This window comes from Hypomesus nipponensis, chromosome 11 (genome assembly GCF_054491055.1).
Source record: "Hypomesus nipponensis isolate SF chromosome 11, ASM5449105v1, whole genome shotgun sequence".
Taxonomy (NCBI): Eukaryota; Metazoa; Chordata; class Actinopteri; order Osmeriformes; family Osmeridae; genus Hypomesus; species Hypomesus nipponensis.
In genome coordinates, this window is record NC_140371.1 from 15,761,497 (window position 1) to 15,778,380 (window position 16,884).

General features: G+C 44.3%; 1 protein-coding gene across 1 annotated transcript in view; it reads right to left on the reverse strand.

Annotated features, from left to right (window-relative positions):
• stk32c (serine/threonine kinase 32C) overlaps positions 1-16,884 on the reverse strand; it is a 41,559-nt gene that overhangs the window by 20,370 nt on the left and 4,305 nt on the right. Inside the window, exon 2 of the mRNA XM_084666976.1 lies at positions 7,140-7,195. Within this exon, the coding sequence (XP_084523102.1) occupies positions 7,140-7,195 (56 nt within the window). The remainder of the gene's footprint in view (positions 1-7,139; positions 7,196-16,884) is intronic.

The window sequence follows — 16,884 nt, forward strand, 5'->3', positions numbered from 1 at the left end:
GAAACATTTTATTCATATATTCATAGAGCACATTTGGAATTCAATATACCAATTCCAAAAAGGTACCAAGAAACCAAATCCAACTATGAGGCACAGATATAAAAGTTTTTTGCTTTGTATTCATTACATAAGTATTTGCATTTTAATATGGACTTTTTAGCGATTCAATGATTAGAGATTGAGAGACCCTCACTATCAAAGTCCTGGCTATGGGGCTTTAGCATTTCTGAGGGTGATTGAGTGTAATTAATTCTGAGCAGTTATCTTTAAAATGCTAATGTGCAGCGCGGTCCAAAGCATCATGGTCCCGCTGGCTAGCTTTCATTGTTAAATATTCATTGTGAACACCTGCTATTCAGCTTCACTTTTGATGTTGAAATCTGAGATGGTAAAAGGTCAACCTTTCTGGAACAGGGGGAGTCTTTACTTTGGGCCAGGCCTAGGTTGGTGCCAGCTCACTGACAGTGCAAACTGTCAGTGGCTGTGTAGTGTGGTGTGCTGCAGCAGTGCCGGATGATTCCCTGGCACCATCACAGCGACTGGCAGCCTCCACATTCCAGTCACAGTGGCAGAGATTGCGGCTGGGAGGTGAGGTGCCCAATGTTGTGACAACGTTGGCTGTAATCTCTGACCACCAGCTGCACCTCACACCTGTTATCTCCTCCTGAAGAGCAGTCGGCTTTGGAGGTGGGCGGACACACAAACAACACACATAAACACATATGCACACACACACAAACACCCCAACACACAGATGAAACTGAATCTACTGATTCTCTCTATGAACAGTATAGGGAGGGAGGAAGACGCTTGATGTGTGAGAGATTCAAAGGGAGGATGGATAGATGTGTACAAGTGTAGGATTGAGATGAAAAACACCTGCCATCCTTCCAAAGACATGCACCTCGAAAGGACCACAAACAGTCCAAGTACAGGAATAACTCCTGCAAATCATTTTGAGAAGGGACATTTTCCGTGTACAAACATGATGCCATCAGTGGGAGAACACTAGAAAACGGCTAATAATGAGAAAACTAATGGAGTTTGGCGGGAGCTCAAGCGCAGTTCTCGAAAGGTCAGTTTGGCAGCTTGTCAGAAATACATTGCCGTATATAAACACTAACTTACCAACCATCATTTTTAATGAAGACAAATTACTCTCAATTTTAATCTAGTGTGGTTTAAAACTTTCAAGAACTCTTAATGAGAAGATAGTTGATGCAAAAATAACAACGCAGGCCAGAGCTGAGATTCAAGAAATTGCTTGTAAAGCATTGGGAAGGAGTAGAAATGATAATCATCCTATCCATTATCAAGCCTAATACCTCTACCTCCAAACCTTCCGCTAGCTGTCAGACGACTGGGTATCTCTCCAGTACAAATGGATATACATTTTTAATTGGACAGATTTGACAGATACAGATACATGACTGGCAATTCCAAGGAAGCATGCATGCAGAAACAAGATTCGGTGCAAAAGCCATGCCAAAAACAGGCCAAAGATAAATAATTGAGGTTTATTTGACAAAGCAATGGAGTCTGTCACTCAGCAATGCTGGGGAATATTCAGAAGAGCTTGCCAACATGAATAGGTGTATAAGACAATCACACAATGATTCATCATGCTGAATCAGAAACACACAATAAGTGGTGCTCACAGATGAGTGGCTTGATCCCATGAATGCAGTGCATCAAAAGTATTCATTTGGAATACTGGTATTTTCAAACTCAAAATATTCCCATCATGTCAAAGGTGCAAGTTGTTTACTTACTTTAATTAAGCTCAAGGGATTTTTTACTTGGATTTAAACCAAAAGGCTATTGGCACTTTGTAAACTGGGACCCAGAACAGAAATAGAACACATTTTCCTCTCTTAGGGAGGGAACAAGGTCCAACAGTCAACATTATTTAAATATGACCAGCTCCTCAAATACCAGCTTTATGGACAAATTCATATTTTATACCTTACAATAAAGCTTTGCGTTGCCACATTTATGAGACAGGAGGAGACATAGATGCATGAGAGTGACAGTTCCAAATGGAGAGATTGGAACACATGTATAAAACGGGAAACCAGGCAGAAAATACAGTCCTCAATGAATATCTAATCATCAAATAGGGTTTGACTTAAATGTGTAAACCTTGCTCCAACCACACACTACTGTTTGTTTGTCACATATAGGTCAGGGAAGATTAAAAAAGAAGATTTTCTTCGGCCTCACATAAGGCTTGGCCTTGTAAAATTAGGCCAGTTAAAACCAATACATAAATGTCCAGTTCTTAATCTTTCAAATGACAAAAACCTGATAGTGACTTATTTCATGAGTCATTTGGTCCCATACCTTAGCCTTTTGTCCCACCTTCTCTGAGCACCCCCTCTTGTTAATCTCCATGTCAGCACTTGCTGTTAACACATGCTCTTATTAAATGCTTATTAGCTCAAGTATTACGTAAAGAAATGCCCTTTCAAGTAGCGCTTCAAAGAGGGACCAGCTACCATAATGAACATCGGATCTCCATGCAGTCTTGGCTGAGTGAGTTTACCTTTCTAAACCCCTCTCTTGCTATCCCCTTGGTTCCGCTATAGTTAGCAGCCCTATCAATTGTTGTCACAGTGTGGAACTCCAGGGACCCATGGCCATGTTGAGAAGGGGGGGGGGAAATTGGGGTTTTACATTTAGTGAAGCCAGGAAGTATAAGATGTCCTTTTCTAGGTCAGGTAAATGGACCAGAAGCCTCAGGGAGACCGGGTAGATACATGCAGAAGCAAAAGACAACTGACTGAGGAAATGGGGGAGACAGAAAGGTGAGAGAAAGAGAGAGGGATGGGTACATATTAATAGAGAGAAAGAGAGAGGGAGGAGTACATTTATACAGGACATATAGAGAAAAAGGACAGAGAAAGGGAGAAAGGGTTAAAGCAGAGATCAGTGAGTGACTATCCTCTGTGCTCCTGTATACAATGTGTTTGTGTTTCTGGGGAAATACAAGTGCTGACATCCATCATGGTCAGACATTGGGTGTAGTGTGTGGGAGGAAGGTTCTGTTGTCAGTCTTGGGGTCTAAGACTTGTCACTCATGAACAGTGATTTGAAACAGAGACCGTGTAAGCATAGGATAACACAAACACAAGCTGACACACACAGAAACAAATAACTACACACACCCTTCACAAAGACAAAAACCGAGTTTGGGCTGAGGCGAACATATATGCTTTCAGGCTCTGATGAACTTGTCATCCTCCAAGACAAGAATAAATAATTCCCTTTTTTCCCTTGATGTATTCCCCTGGACCGCCTCACGCCCGCTACCACTTCTGACAGGCAGGAAGAAATGAGAGTGTTTAGCAAGCTTGGACGGCCATTTGCAGAGCTTCATGATGCACTATTACCCAAAATATTGGCCATTAATAACAGAACACACAATGTACACTGTGTGTGAGACATGGCTGAGAGGGGGTTAGATCTTGCTGGGAAAGTTTCTTACCATGGCTCAATTGAACTAGTAGTGACTGAGAGGATGAAGAGGCTTTGTGGGAATCTTTCTACAACACCCCTTTCCCTCCTGAGTGTCCCCGAGGAATACTGCAGAGAAGAAACAACCCTTTGGTTTTTCACAAGGGAAGAGCTAACTTTGCCTCAAACATATCCATGGTTGAAAAATGATTTATGTTAGAGGACACAGAAAACCTATGTAATCAATATTCCGACAGCTTTATTCAATTATCTGCAACTGCTCACGTCAAAGAACGGAAACTCCAGAAAAAGAAAACGTCACCAATCCGCAAAGTGGCTCATCAAGGCAACGTTTATAGTCCAAAGGAAGAAACATAGATTAAGCAAAACATTCTAAACCCTATCCGTGACTGCTTATGAAGTATTGCTCTAATACTGTGGAAAGAACTGCAAGGCTTTGCAGCTCTGAACATGCATTTCTGGGCTAATAGGGTGCCCAAGGCCTTGGTGCATCTACACACACCTTCCTTCCCCTCCGCAATCCCACCAGTCTTTATCTGCAGTCTTGAACACCTGCAGTGTTAGGATAAAAGCATGAAGAATGAGGATAACAAACCCTTTGACAGTCTCTCTGGATAATTGTCCAGCTCTCAATGTGTCTTGCCCACAGTAGAGCCTGATATAGACCTGCTCACAAAGACTTGTCATGACTTTGACCTTTTCCCTGAGATCCTTCCACCGCACGACAAACACGTCACTGGCACAAAACACTACCTGTCTCCATGTCCTGTCACCCTGTGGTATCTCTCTCTTTCTTCCCTGTCATTCGCCCTTCCCGTCCTTCTCTCCCCGTCCATTCTCCGCGGCCTTGTCACATGGACACACAGGTCGCCATCATAATGAGAGTTCAGGCACAGCACGATGACAACCTTTCCACTGTAAACCCACCAGCTGAGCACCAGGACCACCTCTGCCCTTCACATAGCTCCCCTGCATCTCCGCCCCCTCCTTCTCCCCCTCTATCCATGTCAATCCAGGCAGTGGCATTAAGGAGTTGTCATTGTGTCAGGTGGCTGGGTGGCGGCGCTGTCTCGGGTGGCAGCGGTCCTGCTGGGCCCCGGGACCTGTGCCTTCTCTGCTCCCACATGGCCCAGCACCGAGCCTTAATGAGTCCTGTGGCGTACTGGTTGGGGGCTATGTAGCATGAATTGAGAGTGAGAGGGAGGGGGGATTAAGAGTAAAACAAGAGAGAGAGAGAGAGAGAGAGAGGAAGAGGAAGAGAGAGTGAGGTAAAGCATGAGAGAAGAAGAGAAAAAGGGGAAAAGGAGAAAGGTAGAGTGAGAGATAGAAAGAGAGCAGAATATAGGCAATTATTCCTTGCGGACTATTCTGCCTCCGCTGCGGGCAAGGCCGGGTGCTCAGCTTCAAACAGGAGGCCCACACCACCTCCATCATGGGGTGAGAAAATGAGAACGCCCCCCCTCATCCAACGCCTTGACCAAATGGGATGTTCAACACCAGGCAGTAAGAGATGGAGAGAGATGCACCGAGAAAAAGAGAGAGAGTATTTGAGAGAGCGTGAGAGAAAGAGAAAGTGAACGAAAAAAGAGTGGAACCACAAGAAAGAAAGAGAGATGGAGTGATACCACGAGCCAGTGACTGGGCTGCAGCTGGAGGATGTCTCTCAGAAAGAGGTGGTCTCCATGGGGGTCCCTGGCTCCAAACAGCTCTCCCACTGAGTAGCTTGTTTCATTCCCCTCGGACGAGCTCCTGCTCCCAGCCACGCCTGGCTCTCTGCTCCCCACCGCGGGGAAAAGAGCTTCCACTCATCACAAACCGCCTCCTTCACATACACAACAACATAAACACGCACTAATATACACAAACATGTCAACAAACACCGTACAGAGCCAATTTTCAGAAAATGAGAAGTTTGACCTGTACGTGCTCTGAAGCTATAATATCTAGTATCTCCACACTGACACACAAACAACTCAAACCCCTCTACCGTATTCTGTTGGGCAGTCAGATTCATGCTGTTTTAACAGCAGCCTGAATGCCAACCAACTCGGAGGAAGGATTAATGATAGGAAAAAACTACCTCCAAACGGAGAAAACTATATCTGAAGTCTGTCTGCGTCTGAGGCAGTCAACTGTCTGCCTGGATGCATTATGGAGGCCTGGGGCGGTCCTGTTATCTTCTAGCTTCCTCCTCCAAGCCCAAAAATCAGCTGAATCTAGCTTGAATGCCCGGACCCAGAGTCAGAGTCATGTGTTATCTACAGCCATGCTGGCAGGGGAAGGCCATACTATATGGGTGAAACACTAAGAATGCATTTCCACCGAAAATGGCCAAACAGTTATTTGTTTAACCATTTAACATGGATTTGTTTACCTGCCTTTATGTGTGTGGGTATCGCTTTAACATGAGTGCATGTGTGATGGTGCTTGCAAATGTCAGTGTGTTTGTTTGTGTGTGTGTATGTGTTTGTTTGTGTATGTGCCAGAAAATGTGTGTGTGTGCCTTACTATTAAGGACACTACCAATGGGGATTTCATATCCAATCTACGTCCATGTCTGGCTGTAATGGTCTCATGGTCATGGAGCACGTGGGCTGTAATGTCAAGGCCTCAGAGAGCTGGGCTGGTTACTGTGGATTTCATGGTTTGCTGCAGCCTCCCTCCAACATCACAAGGGAAGTGACAGACGCTTGAAGGAACGAAGCAATAAGTCAAATTAACATAAATTCACATGGTAATATATTCTGCAGTCAAGGCCGGCTTTCTGTATAAAAGAGACACTTACTTTCGAAAAGATTGAATGTTTGAAAAGAGCAAAACGGAAGAAATTGCAAAGACTTGTGTAAACTGTAGCATTATGAACAAATATTAGTCATGATCTTGCGAGTCAAACTGTAGATTTTTTTTTCTGTGCAACACAGTCACAGTTGTCCTTTCCAAAATCCACTAACTTACCAATTGGTTCCAGATACCCAACTTACATGAAGACACAGAAGTCTTCATACAACAAAAAGCAATTATCGGTCTCAAACTTCTGTACTCATAGCAACACAATCCAATCACACTTTTGCCCCTTGAGACAGAATACAAAGGAATTGTGACGTTTGGCACTAGAACAAGAAACACACACATTTTTACACACACACACACACCCACACAACACATACACACACAGCCCTCGACAGTCTTAGTTTCCCAACTGGCACAACTTGGGATAAGCATTGTGCAAAAAATAAACTGAGCTATTATGCTTTTCTCTAATTGGAAAGTAAGAGGTGGGTCAAATCCACTGTGATCCAAGCTGCCACTAGACGAAAAGTTTCAAAGAAAAGAAAAACAACAAAATGCTTCCACTGTTAAATTAATTAACCGCTATGGATAAGATTAATGGGAATTAAAATGTAATTACTTAAGGCCCACTTCACCATCCCCACTCTGCTTCCTTGTCGAAGATAATAAGTGTGCCGGCTAATTAGTGCCACGGAATTACCCAGGGTCCCTAGCGGTGGCAACAGAGTTGCTCACACACACACTCACACACATACGGTATGTATTTATACTTTATATATCACACTCACACACACCTGTGGATAGGAAGGCTTAGCTCAGCATTAACTAGTTAAACACACAGAGTTCATAAAAAACAAAGGAAGCTGTATTACCTTTCCAAAGCTCCCCTTCCCAATGGCTCTCAGGATCTGGAAATGATCAAAGTTCACTGCAAAGAGAAAAATGGGAAAGGAAGGACAGTATGGGTTATTCTGTTGCCTTTACCAAACAATACAGAAGAAAGTCAGGGATTGTGGGAAAGGGAAAAGTTATAGGAGACACAATGTACTGTTCAGATATTATTATTATTAATATTAATAGATTACAATTTTGTTTGCATGAATATCCTTTTACGCAGCATTCGGTGTTCAGAAATCTGCAAACGCACGTACACAAACGCACTACGGCATTGTAGAAGAGATGAAGTTCCACATCATCAGTTACTTGGAAGTAGCAATTTTAATACGAGTAATGTAACTGTCGGTGTGCATCTGACGCCCACAAGCATAGAGCTGTGTCGACATTACTTGTGCAGATTATCCGTAATGAAAAAAGCACTGCCACTTCCTTGGGACTGAAGAGGATCAGGAGAAACAAACCGATTGTGTGGACTCATTTGCAATCCCACTTCTATTGACGAGAGTGTCTTATGGCTTGTTAGAGATGGGGTTCTATGAGCACATTAGCCTCAGCTATGTGGTTGTTGTCATTTGCCTCCCTAAGTGTGTGTGCACTGCATGTGTGTGTGTGTGTGTGTGTGTGTGTGTGTGTGTGAGACAAGTCTGCGAGTTTGTATGTGAGGCTGCACAGGGCCCCACCAATGGGCACAGCGGGCATGCTGCTGACTCACCCATCTCCTCTCTAAAAAACGTCCTGTGCCCCCAGATGGGCGGATCAGAGCAAGGGTGAATAAGCCCTCCCTGGGCAGATGCCAACTGCTTTATTCTTTTATACCCGCTGCTAAGCCCACCCAGCAGACCTGGGTACCTGGGTCGAGTCTGACAGGGTTGGCCAGTCAACCAGCCAGGCAGCCAACCAGCCAGGCAGCCAACCAGCCAGGCATCCACCAAGCCAGCAAGGCAGCCACCAAGCCAGCCAGGCAGCCAGGAGAAAGTAGGCACAGGGCCTGGGTTTGTATGTCTCGTCTCGTCTGGAAGATGCGTTAATCCTGTGTGGTGTGTCCTAGCTCAACATCTTGTACAAGGCTAATCCTGTCATATGGCAGAGTTATGACTGAGTTGTCGCAGCGGAGCAGGATTGGAGGAAATAAGATTGAAATAGGGAAGCACAGTGATCTGAAGCAGTATTGTCTTCCTGTTGCTCGGAAATACAATTGGACCCATGTTCAAATAGAAGTCACCAATGCAGTCACAGAACAAACTGGTCTGGTTGATTTAAAGACCATGAGCTCTGTCAACCTGAGAGGGGAATCCATTGCCTTTTGGAAATTACAGAACAAGGGCCTGTGCAGAACAAGCACTACTTTTTAAAATCATGAATCTAAGAGCTTCCTCGAAGAATGACTCATTGAGTGAGAGAAATGTAGGTAGCTAGCCAGCCCCCCTACCCTTCCCTCTTATCCCCCCGCCTTGTGAATGAAGTCACTCTTTTGAATTGGCAACTAAATCCTCGGCCCTGTTCACGCCAGGCGGGTAATTAGAAAAGACACGCTGCTTCCTGTAGCCCTCCTTTCTCCCTCAGGCCCCCCTCTCTCTCTCTTTCACTCTCTCTCTCTCTCTCTCTCTCTCTCTATGGCTTGCTGGCTCACAGTCACGCTGGGAGGAGAATTATGGGGGAGGTGGCAAGGGGCTTTTATGTCACTGGCCTGCCGCTCCAGACAAGGCTTAAGCTGTCTTCAATGGCCAGACACCTCCTTTTTGACCACATAGACTGACACATTTCCCCTGATGGGAATGAGTCAGTATAATTCAAACTCCAGTTAAAGGGTTTTACCACCACAAACATACTTCTGTCAGACACTACAAATGCAACTCGTTCCTTACATTTACATCTGCTGCATTTCCTTCAAGGTTGATTTACACTGTCAAGCGTGAAAAACAACCAACCTTGCCACTTGTTTCTCAGCTTTATTCATGGATGTCCCCTTCCTTCAAAAGTGCCCTTGGACAAACTCTGAAAAAATACTGTTTATTCCACTGTTTCATGTCAGGGGCTGATTCTAATATCAAAGGCATATCTGAAGTCAAGGTCAGTGGAGGTCAGAACATATCTTTTATTACAAGCTGTAACTGGGTGGCCTTCCATCAATCCACCAAAAAACAAGGGCAAGCACAATTACGTTATGACAACTCATCTTCTGGTATCGCTCTGCTGCTCGAGCACATTTGGAGGAAATTACCTTGGGTCCAAGGAGAGGCACGTCCTTGTGCAAACTACAGTGAATGCCGTAATTTGGGTCAGATCTAGGTTAAGTGGCACTGAACGGCAGACAGTGGAGTACGTGTGGAGTTGATAAGAGCCCAGAAGTGTCTGGTAATGCTGCGTCGACTCTGTCATCCCTCTCTTAGGTTTCGGTAGACGCTGCATAAAAAGCGCTGGGACCCTCATGACAAGAACGTTGTGGCGGGGTGGGGTAAATTTGAGATTCCAGAGCTGGAGATTTGGCAGGGAGTGACATCCTCTGAGGCTATAAGGGCTGATGGTTGCTGACACACCAAGGGAGAGTGCTGAGCAGGCTCCCCTGGTGATTGGCTCCTCAAGGGAGAGCTGATACTGGCTGAGAGCCAGGAGTGACAGAATTAGCTGTGTGTGTGTGTGTGTGTGTGTGTGTGTGTGTGTGTGTGTGTGTGTGTGTGTGTGTGTGTGTGTGTGTGTGTGTGTGTGTATTTGAGAGAGAGTGAGACATAATATACATTGTCAGTATTGTTATTGAGACACACTTTCTGACATATCTGTCATATAGCAACCAACAAATCTAAAAGTTTGACAGTAACATTTTATAAATTAGCGGGGACATCACAGGACTATAATAAACACAATCAATCATTTAATTTGGACTGAACATAATGACTGAACAGCATTTCGGACTTATCTGTCTGTCTACCTACCTCCCGGAAGTTGACTGAATCTCCATTTCACTGCCATGACAAATAGCTATGTTTGATTACTGCTTAGTAGTAGCACTTGAATGTAAGGTAAGACTTTGAGCGTCATCTCATTGGGAGGTCTCGTGGGACAGGTGTTCAAGTGTTACATTTGTCCCTCCCCATTATGTTCTAACACAACAAAAGCTACCATCAGAACAGCTGTGTTGACCACTGGAGCAGTGGGAGAGGGTTAATGAGGTCTTGCTGAACAGTAGGCCTTACTGTAGTTCTACATAGCAGTCCTCCATCTACTATTTATGGCTGACCTGGCAACACTACGACTGAGCTAGCACTGCCCTCAATAAAGAACATCAGATCGAGCACAGTCAGGCGGGATGGTGGGTATGAATATGGATGTATGAGAGTGTGTGAGAGCTACCGAACATGATTTCTATCATGCGTAATTATCACCTACAAAGCTAATTATACTCACAGTTAAACTTAAAGCAAGATGCAGTTTGTTGGAGTGGGAACATTTGGTTTAAAACAATACCACATTGATGCCAACATACAAACTTCTGCCCCAAGCACTTAGTTTCAGAGTGTTAAGAAAGTACTGTACACATGGAAAACATTGTCTTATTATTCAGAGAGGTTAGGGTACAGCCTGTGAAATTTAAATCTAAGATTATTTTTTTCTAAACACACATGGTTCAGATTTGAGAAAAGATTTGTGCCCAAAACACAACGGATTACTATGCAAGACCATGTGAAGAATCTCTCCCAATGAAGTGTCATAAATAAATGAAAATGACTAATTTGCTTGGAGGCACTGAGCTTCTTTTGTCATATTTTGGCATTAATTATGAATAGAGATGATGTAGTTTTCATGAGCCGTTCTTTATTAATCACCATCACAGTCACTGCTCCCGGCACAAAGAGTGTTGGTGAGGGGGGGGGGGGGGGGTGTTGTTGGTGGCGGTGATGGTGGTGGTGGTGGGGGGTTTGGTGAGGGTTTGTCAAGCACGCAGATGCTGCTGAATTGTGAGTTCAACTTACAATCAGGAACCGCTAGCTGAGGCAGGATTCACTATGAACAGATGTTGGGAGGTTGTTTTACAATTAATGCAGTGTCATTGCCTGGTTGACAAATATTTCTAGACTAGATATCTAGTTATAAACAGGCTCTTAGTAAACAGGACAATTCTTGGGGCAAAATACCTGAATATTCAAATTATATCAAAAGTACAGAGCATTAAGTTCAAAGAAGCCACAAAACGATGTCAGTTGTCACCCTGATTGGTGAATTGGACATAACTCAAGTGGCCCTATAAGACTAACAAAACCGCAGTGATACCTGGCGATAAGCCAGGCATCGATACCTTCATTTTTGTAAATTATAGGACACCACCAAGACATCAAATGCTACATTATGCAGCCTCTTCAATTGCACCGGGGTTCCCAAAGGTAATATCTAATTGGGAGGAGTGTCACATTATAATCCATAGGCTTGTCTGGTGTTACCATCCTACTGTTATCTGAAATGGATATATTGAGCAATACGTGGGACGTTTTCAAGGTCTGGGAAGAAACCAGAGTGCCTTTAGAGGGGGCAATTAATACCTTGGATGTCAAAAGAGCACATTGATCTACCAGCTACAACTGAACACAGACTGCAAAGAGTCTGCCATTTATGTGGAGCTTCCAAGTGTAGAAGCAAAATCTAAATATGAGAAGACACAGACACAGCTACTACAAGGTTGTGTGGTATCTGCTAACAATTCAACAACAAAAAAGACACACATTATGCAAAGCCTATAACCAATGTGAAACAACTACTTTTAACTATAATAAGGAGGAAGGGTAAGTAATCCACTCAACACATTTACAATAGTATGATGAAGCAGTTGATCTGCTAAAGGTATTCTAATCTTTCCAGGGTTTCTAAAATGGCATGACATGCAGTATCTAGTCAGAGGCCCAACATTGGTAATTCTCAGTCCTTACAAAGCTTAGACATAGAAAATGAGGCTATGCATTGTATCATTGGAAATGAACATCACCTCAGCTCCACCTAACATTTCCTACCATCATTTTCAAACTCACAAACTCATCAACTCATAATCAAATCACAGAGTGAATGCACTCTGTGCAGGGTGCACTATCGAAAAGCGTTTGGAACCCTTTGATTTGGCTGGGATAAAAAACCCTCCGTGATCGATCTGTACCTTTCTTTCTCCTCTAAGATTACGCTTATGCACCCATGAGTGTTCACAGCTGGTCCATCGCCCTACACACAGTATTATATCATATCACACAGCTGACCTACATAAGGCCCTGCATCAAGACAGACACTACTTCCCTCAACATGATTACTAAATATTTCATGCTAGTAGTAAGCCATACAGTATATCTAATGGGCTGAACTAGAAAAGAGCTGAAGCCACTACTATGCCACATGGGTTCTTAGAGGATGAACACCCAAACAAGGCCATCTCGGGCCAGGCTTCGGCTCCCTTGTGCCTCCTGCCACACGGATCTATGAAGAGTCCGCTAGTGGCGAGCTTCATTTTTCATGAGGGCTTAGTTATTCTGGTTGTGAGCCGTCTTCAGGTCAGCCTCGGCGCTCCTCTGATCTTGACTGGCAGGTCTTTAGGTTGGGAAAACGGGGGAGGAGCCTCGCAAGGTGTTTGGAACTCTGTCTTCACCGCGCGAGCAGCCAACGTTTCTGCCGGCCTCGGAACAACGTGTTTCCGGAGACAACCGCAACGTGGCTTGTCTTCTTCGTCTTTTGTGAACTAGATTTGCACGAGGTCACAGGAAAATCCTAACTCATGCAGAACCACACTGCCCACTGCAACTGATCCTCGGCAACACACTTTAAATAGATAAAAGATTCTAGCTCATTTTTAGCATGGGTACGTTGTCATTATGAGCACAAGAAGACCACAAAACAATTGCTTACAAACCAAAGTCCGCTTGTGCCATGATCCAGTTAGAGCTTGAGGGGGAAATGCCTTGACACCATGCTAAGGACTATACTTGACGATTCTGTTTACGTAAATTACTATCATCGTCAAGCAGCCATCCTGATTTTCTCTTTGTACACTGGAGTCCTAATACAGTTTAATTGTTGGCTCTCTAAACAGTCTTTCATGAATACTCATGAGCTTGAGCAGCTTCATTGTTTTAGACATCAGGGGAATTTCAAGGATGCATTTCCATTGATCTCCCAAGTACAAGGCTGTGAGCATGGAAAAAGAGGCAGAGCGACAGTATATGTTTAATGACCATTCCACGTTAGTACATATAGTCATATGAAGATGCTTCTTAGGCTTTTGTAATTGTCCTTCGTGATAAGTTTGATGTGTCGTGCTCAAAGGCATTTTAATACAAGGTTGGTATTCTATTATGATAAAAGAACAGACTTCCACAATATTGATTTTTGTTACCAATTAAAGGAATGTAACTTTTCAAAGAAAAAGCTGTTACGCATGCATAAACGTGCTAATGTGATCACTCTAGAATGATCTTGAACTGTTGGGAGTCATGGAGAAGATCGATAGGGGGCACAGACCAGGCGCATCAACCCCCAGCGTGTTATTGGGTGGCTCACCAGCAGCGAATGGAAGCCATTGATTTTTCCTGTGTGGTTGTGTCCTCTTATTTTAGCATCAATGATTATCTTCAGACTCAGATCGAGGGGGGAAATGGTCCAGTAATCAGGTTTTCCCACAGTCTATTCCATTTCCAAGATTGAACACTTTTCCCCAATGCTCTGGATCACACTGTATACTGTCTCACCACTAAACTATCTCAATAACTACTTCTTCCGTAAAGAAGTAGTTCTCTCACCTACAGCCTAACTGAAATGGCCATTTCGTGGATTGGTTCTGAACTTTGCCTTTGTTATGATTCTCTATTTCAGATACCCTTTAAAGTCTCTGCGGTAATTAGGACTCAGTAAGGGCATTACTGACCTCTCCCCTGCAACAGGCCTTCACAGGAGCCTCATTCTGCCCCTCTCTCTCTGTTAGCCTGTCATTATAGACCAGCTAGCATTTGGCAATGGTGGCAGAGTGCCTCTACGCTTACAGGACTGATATGCCTCGTTTGCGGTTCCACCAGCAGAAGCATGCACACACACACACACACGCACACACAGATTTAACGCACTGCTGCTCATCGCGACTTGATAGGTAGGCCATTTTAATCCTATATGCGCAGCACTAAAAACAAGTCAGGTCCAAACTGCCAATGTCAATAAAGTTTATAGGCCTATGATTTTGAATGTGTGTGTGTGTTCTCTCACTTTCAGATGTATACGACCACTCAAGTGCACAGCAAATCTGAACAAACAGGGACTGCTGAGATTCAAAAAAGTGGATGTGATTTCTTGCACACCACTCGCAACAGGAGGGAATCTTAAGAACCAATGCTGTGAGAGATGGAAAGAATGAGAGAGAGAGAGAGAGACAGAGAGAGAGAGAGAGAGAGAGATAGAGAGAGAGAGAGAGGATGACAGATAGCTGTCCACAATGGAACCAATGATGCACAGGGACTCTCATACTTTCTGCACAGATGTGTGCAACGAAGCGTCACTGTCAAAACAACTGCAGTTGAAGTCACAAGAAAACTTCTGAGGTTACCATGACAATACTTCGTACGTGTTTGAGTATGTGTATGTGTGTGTGTGTGTGTGTGTGTGTGTGTATGTGTGTGTATGTGTGTGCGTGTGCGTGTGAGTCCATGTATGTATGTATGTCTGTCTGTGGTGCTGGTGCCAACTCATCCAATGGTTCAGAGCATTCTTTCGCTCTACTGCCATAACTAATTCACTGTGATTCACAACTCTTGGTGTTACATTAGCACATCATTTATTCATGGAGTTTTGGCTCATCAATAAAACATTGGGGGGCTTTGTGGTGACCTTACACTAAACTCTCCTTAATGATCCATTATTTCACCGGGATTCAGAGAGAAGTCGCTGAGATTGGCTGGCCTGCGGTGACGTTGCATGTGCCACCGCCAATGTCCAGGCAGTCATGCAAAGGCCCACAGAGCGTCCTAGAACAACAACCTCTCTAAGGTCATTGCATGGTTCTCACTGTGAGAGAGTCAGAATCAGCACTCTGAAACCAGGTCAGTGACCACATCAGGCCTCAGAGAGAGAAAGAGGACCTTGAGGCTGGAGCTCTGCATAGGTGCTGCTCTCTCATCTCCAACTTCTTCATCCTGTTTTTTTTACACACACACACACACACACACACACACACACACACACACACACACACACACTCATACACACACTCATACACACACACTCCAACTGGATCAACAGACCACAAGGCAGTAAAACGTCTGAGTAAAAGTAGTGGACCGTGCTGCAGGGTTAAAATACCATATTAGCCTCTTCAGAGAGCACAGAGAAAAACATTAAATATCTATTTAGAGACAGGGGAGAGGATGAAGGCGCAGAGAAATGGGAAGACAGCGAGGAGGGGAAAGGAGCAAGAGATAGTATAAATAGAACACGTAACAGTATTTTCTGTGTTTGCGTGCGTAGGCCCAAAGGTTGTGTCAAGAGAGTGTGACTGAGGGGTAATTGTGAGGAAAAGGTGTGTGTGTGTGCTAGACTACAGTTTTATTTTAATCTCTTCTGAGGTGAAAAGTACACAAAGTGATGAATAATACATTCTTACACTACCTGTTCTCACATGAATGCACCCATGCACAAATAAACACACAAACATCGTAACAACTGGCACAGACATTGGATGGAAGAGCATACTTCATGACTTTCACGTTTCACAATTTTAATTGATGGCATTTCTAGGTTCATACATTGACTTAGCGTGTATGTGTCTGCATATGTTGTGCATGTGAATGTGTGAGTTTGCCTGGGTGTGTGTTCAGGCAGTGTAAATGGATGCTGGCCCAGTTCTCCCCTCAGCTCTGGGTTTGGGGCTGGGGTAGGAACAGGACACCTTGTGTTATGGCCCAGATACACCTACCTTCTGTCAGCCGAGTACCCAGGTATCTAGGACAGAGGACCTAGTAAACTACACATAATACTCTCAACGTCAACTGCTTCATTCCAGATGACAATAAAGTTACATTAACCTAACCATCATCCAATGTTTTCTCCTGACAGTGCAACTGAATGGCCCATGACAGATCCCCTGAGGTGACTACATACTTAGCCCTGTATATTTTATAAAGGACTATAATCTAAGCTGACGATAGCATATATGCTCCCTCAGGAGCCAATAGGCAGCTGAGGGGGAGTGGCTACTGTCAGCTTTGATGGTGGCACAGAATGATTCAGTAAGTGGTTCATGAATGAGCGTGTCACTGAGGCAAGAGCGGCACCCCCCTCAGGCATCACAGGAGAGCCCACGGCTCTACAGGCACGGTGGCGCGATGACAGAACATCAGAGGGACTGCCCAACAGACAGCTTGTCCCTCACTCTAATAAAGAGGACGCACATGGCTACACCGCTGCCTTCCTCCAACCTCATCCCCCGACTAATAAAGTAGCTCCTTTGCCTGACTGCATAGGTACTCTCTAAACCTTTCCAGCACATTCCTGTTTGTTTTCAACGCGCATCTCTGTGCAGTGTGTCGACTGTAGCGGCTCAATGAAAAGATGGGAGTCTGCTGCTTTTCCTGCTCTGCCCAGAGGGAATCCAGCACTCCGCTCTGAACGTACATATGTACACGCACAAAAACATACCCCAACACATAGGCCTGGTTTAAAAGCAAGGATTTAGACATGGAAATGAAGCCATTTAAAACCTCTGATCTGATC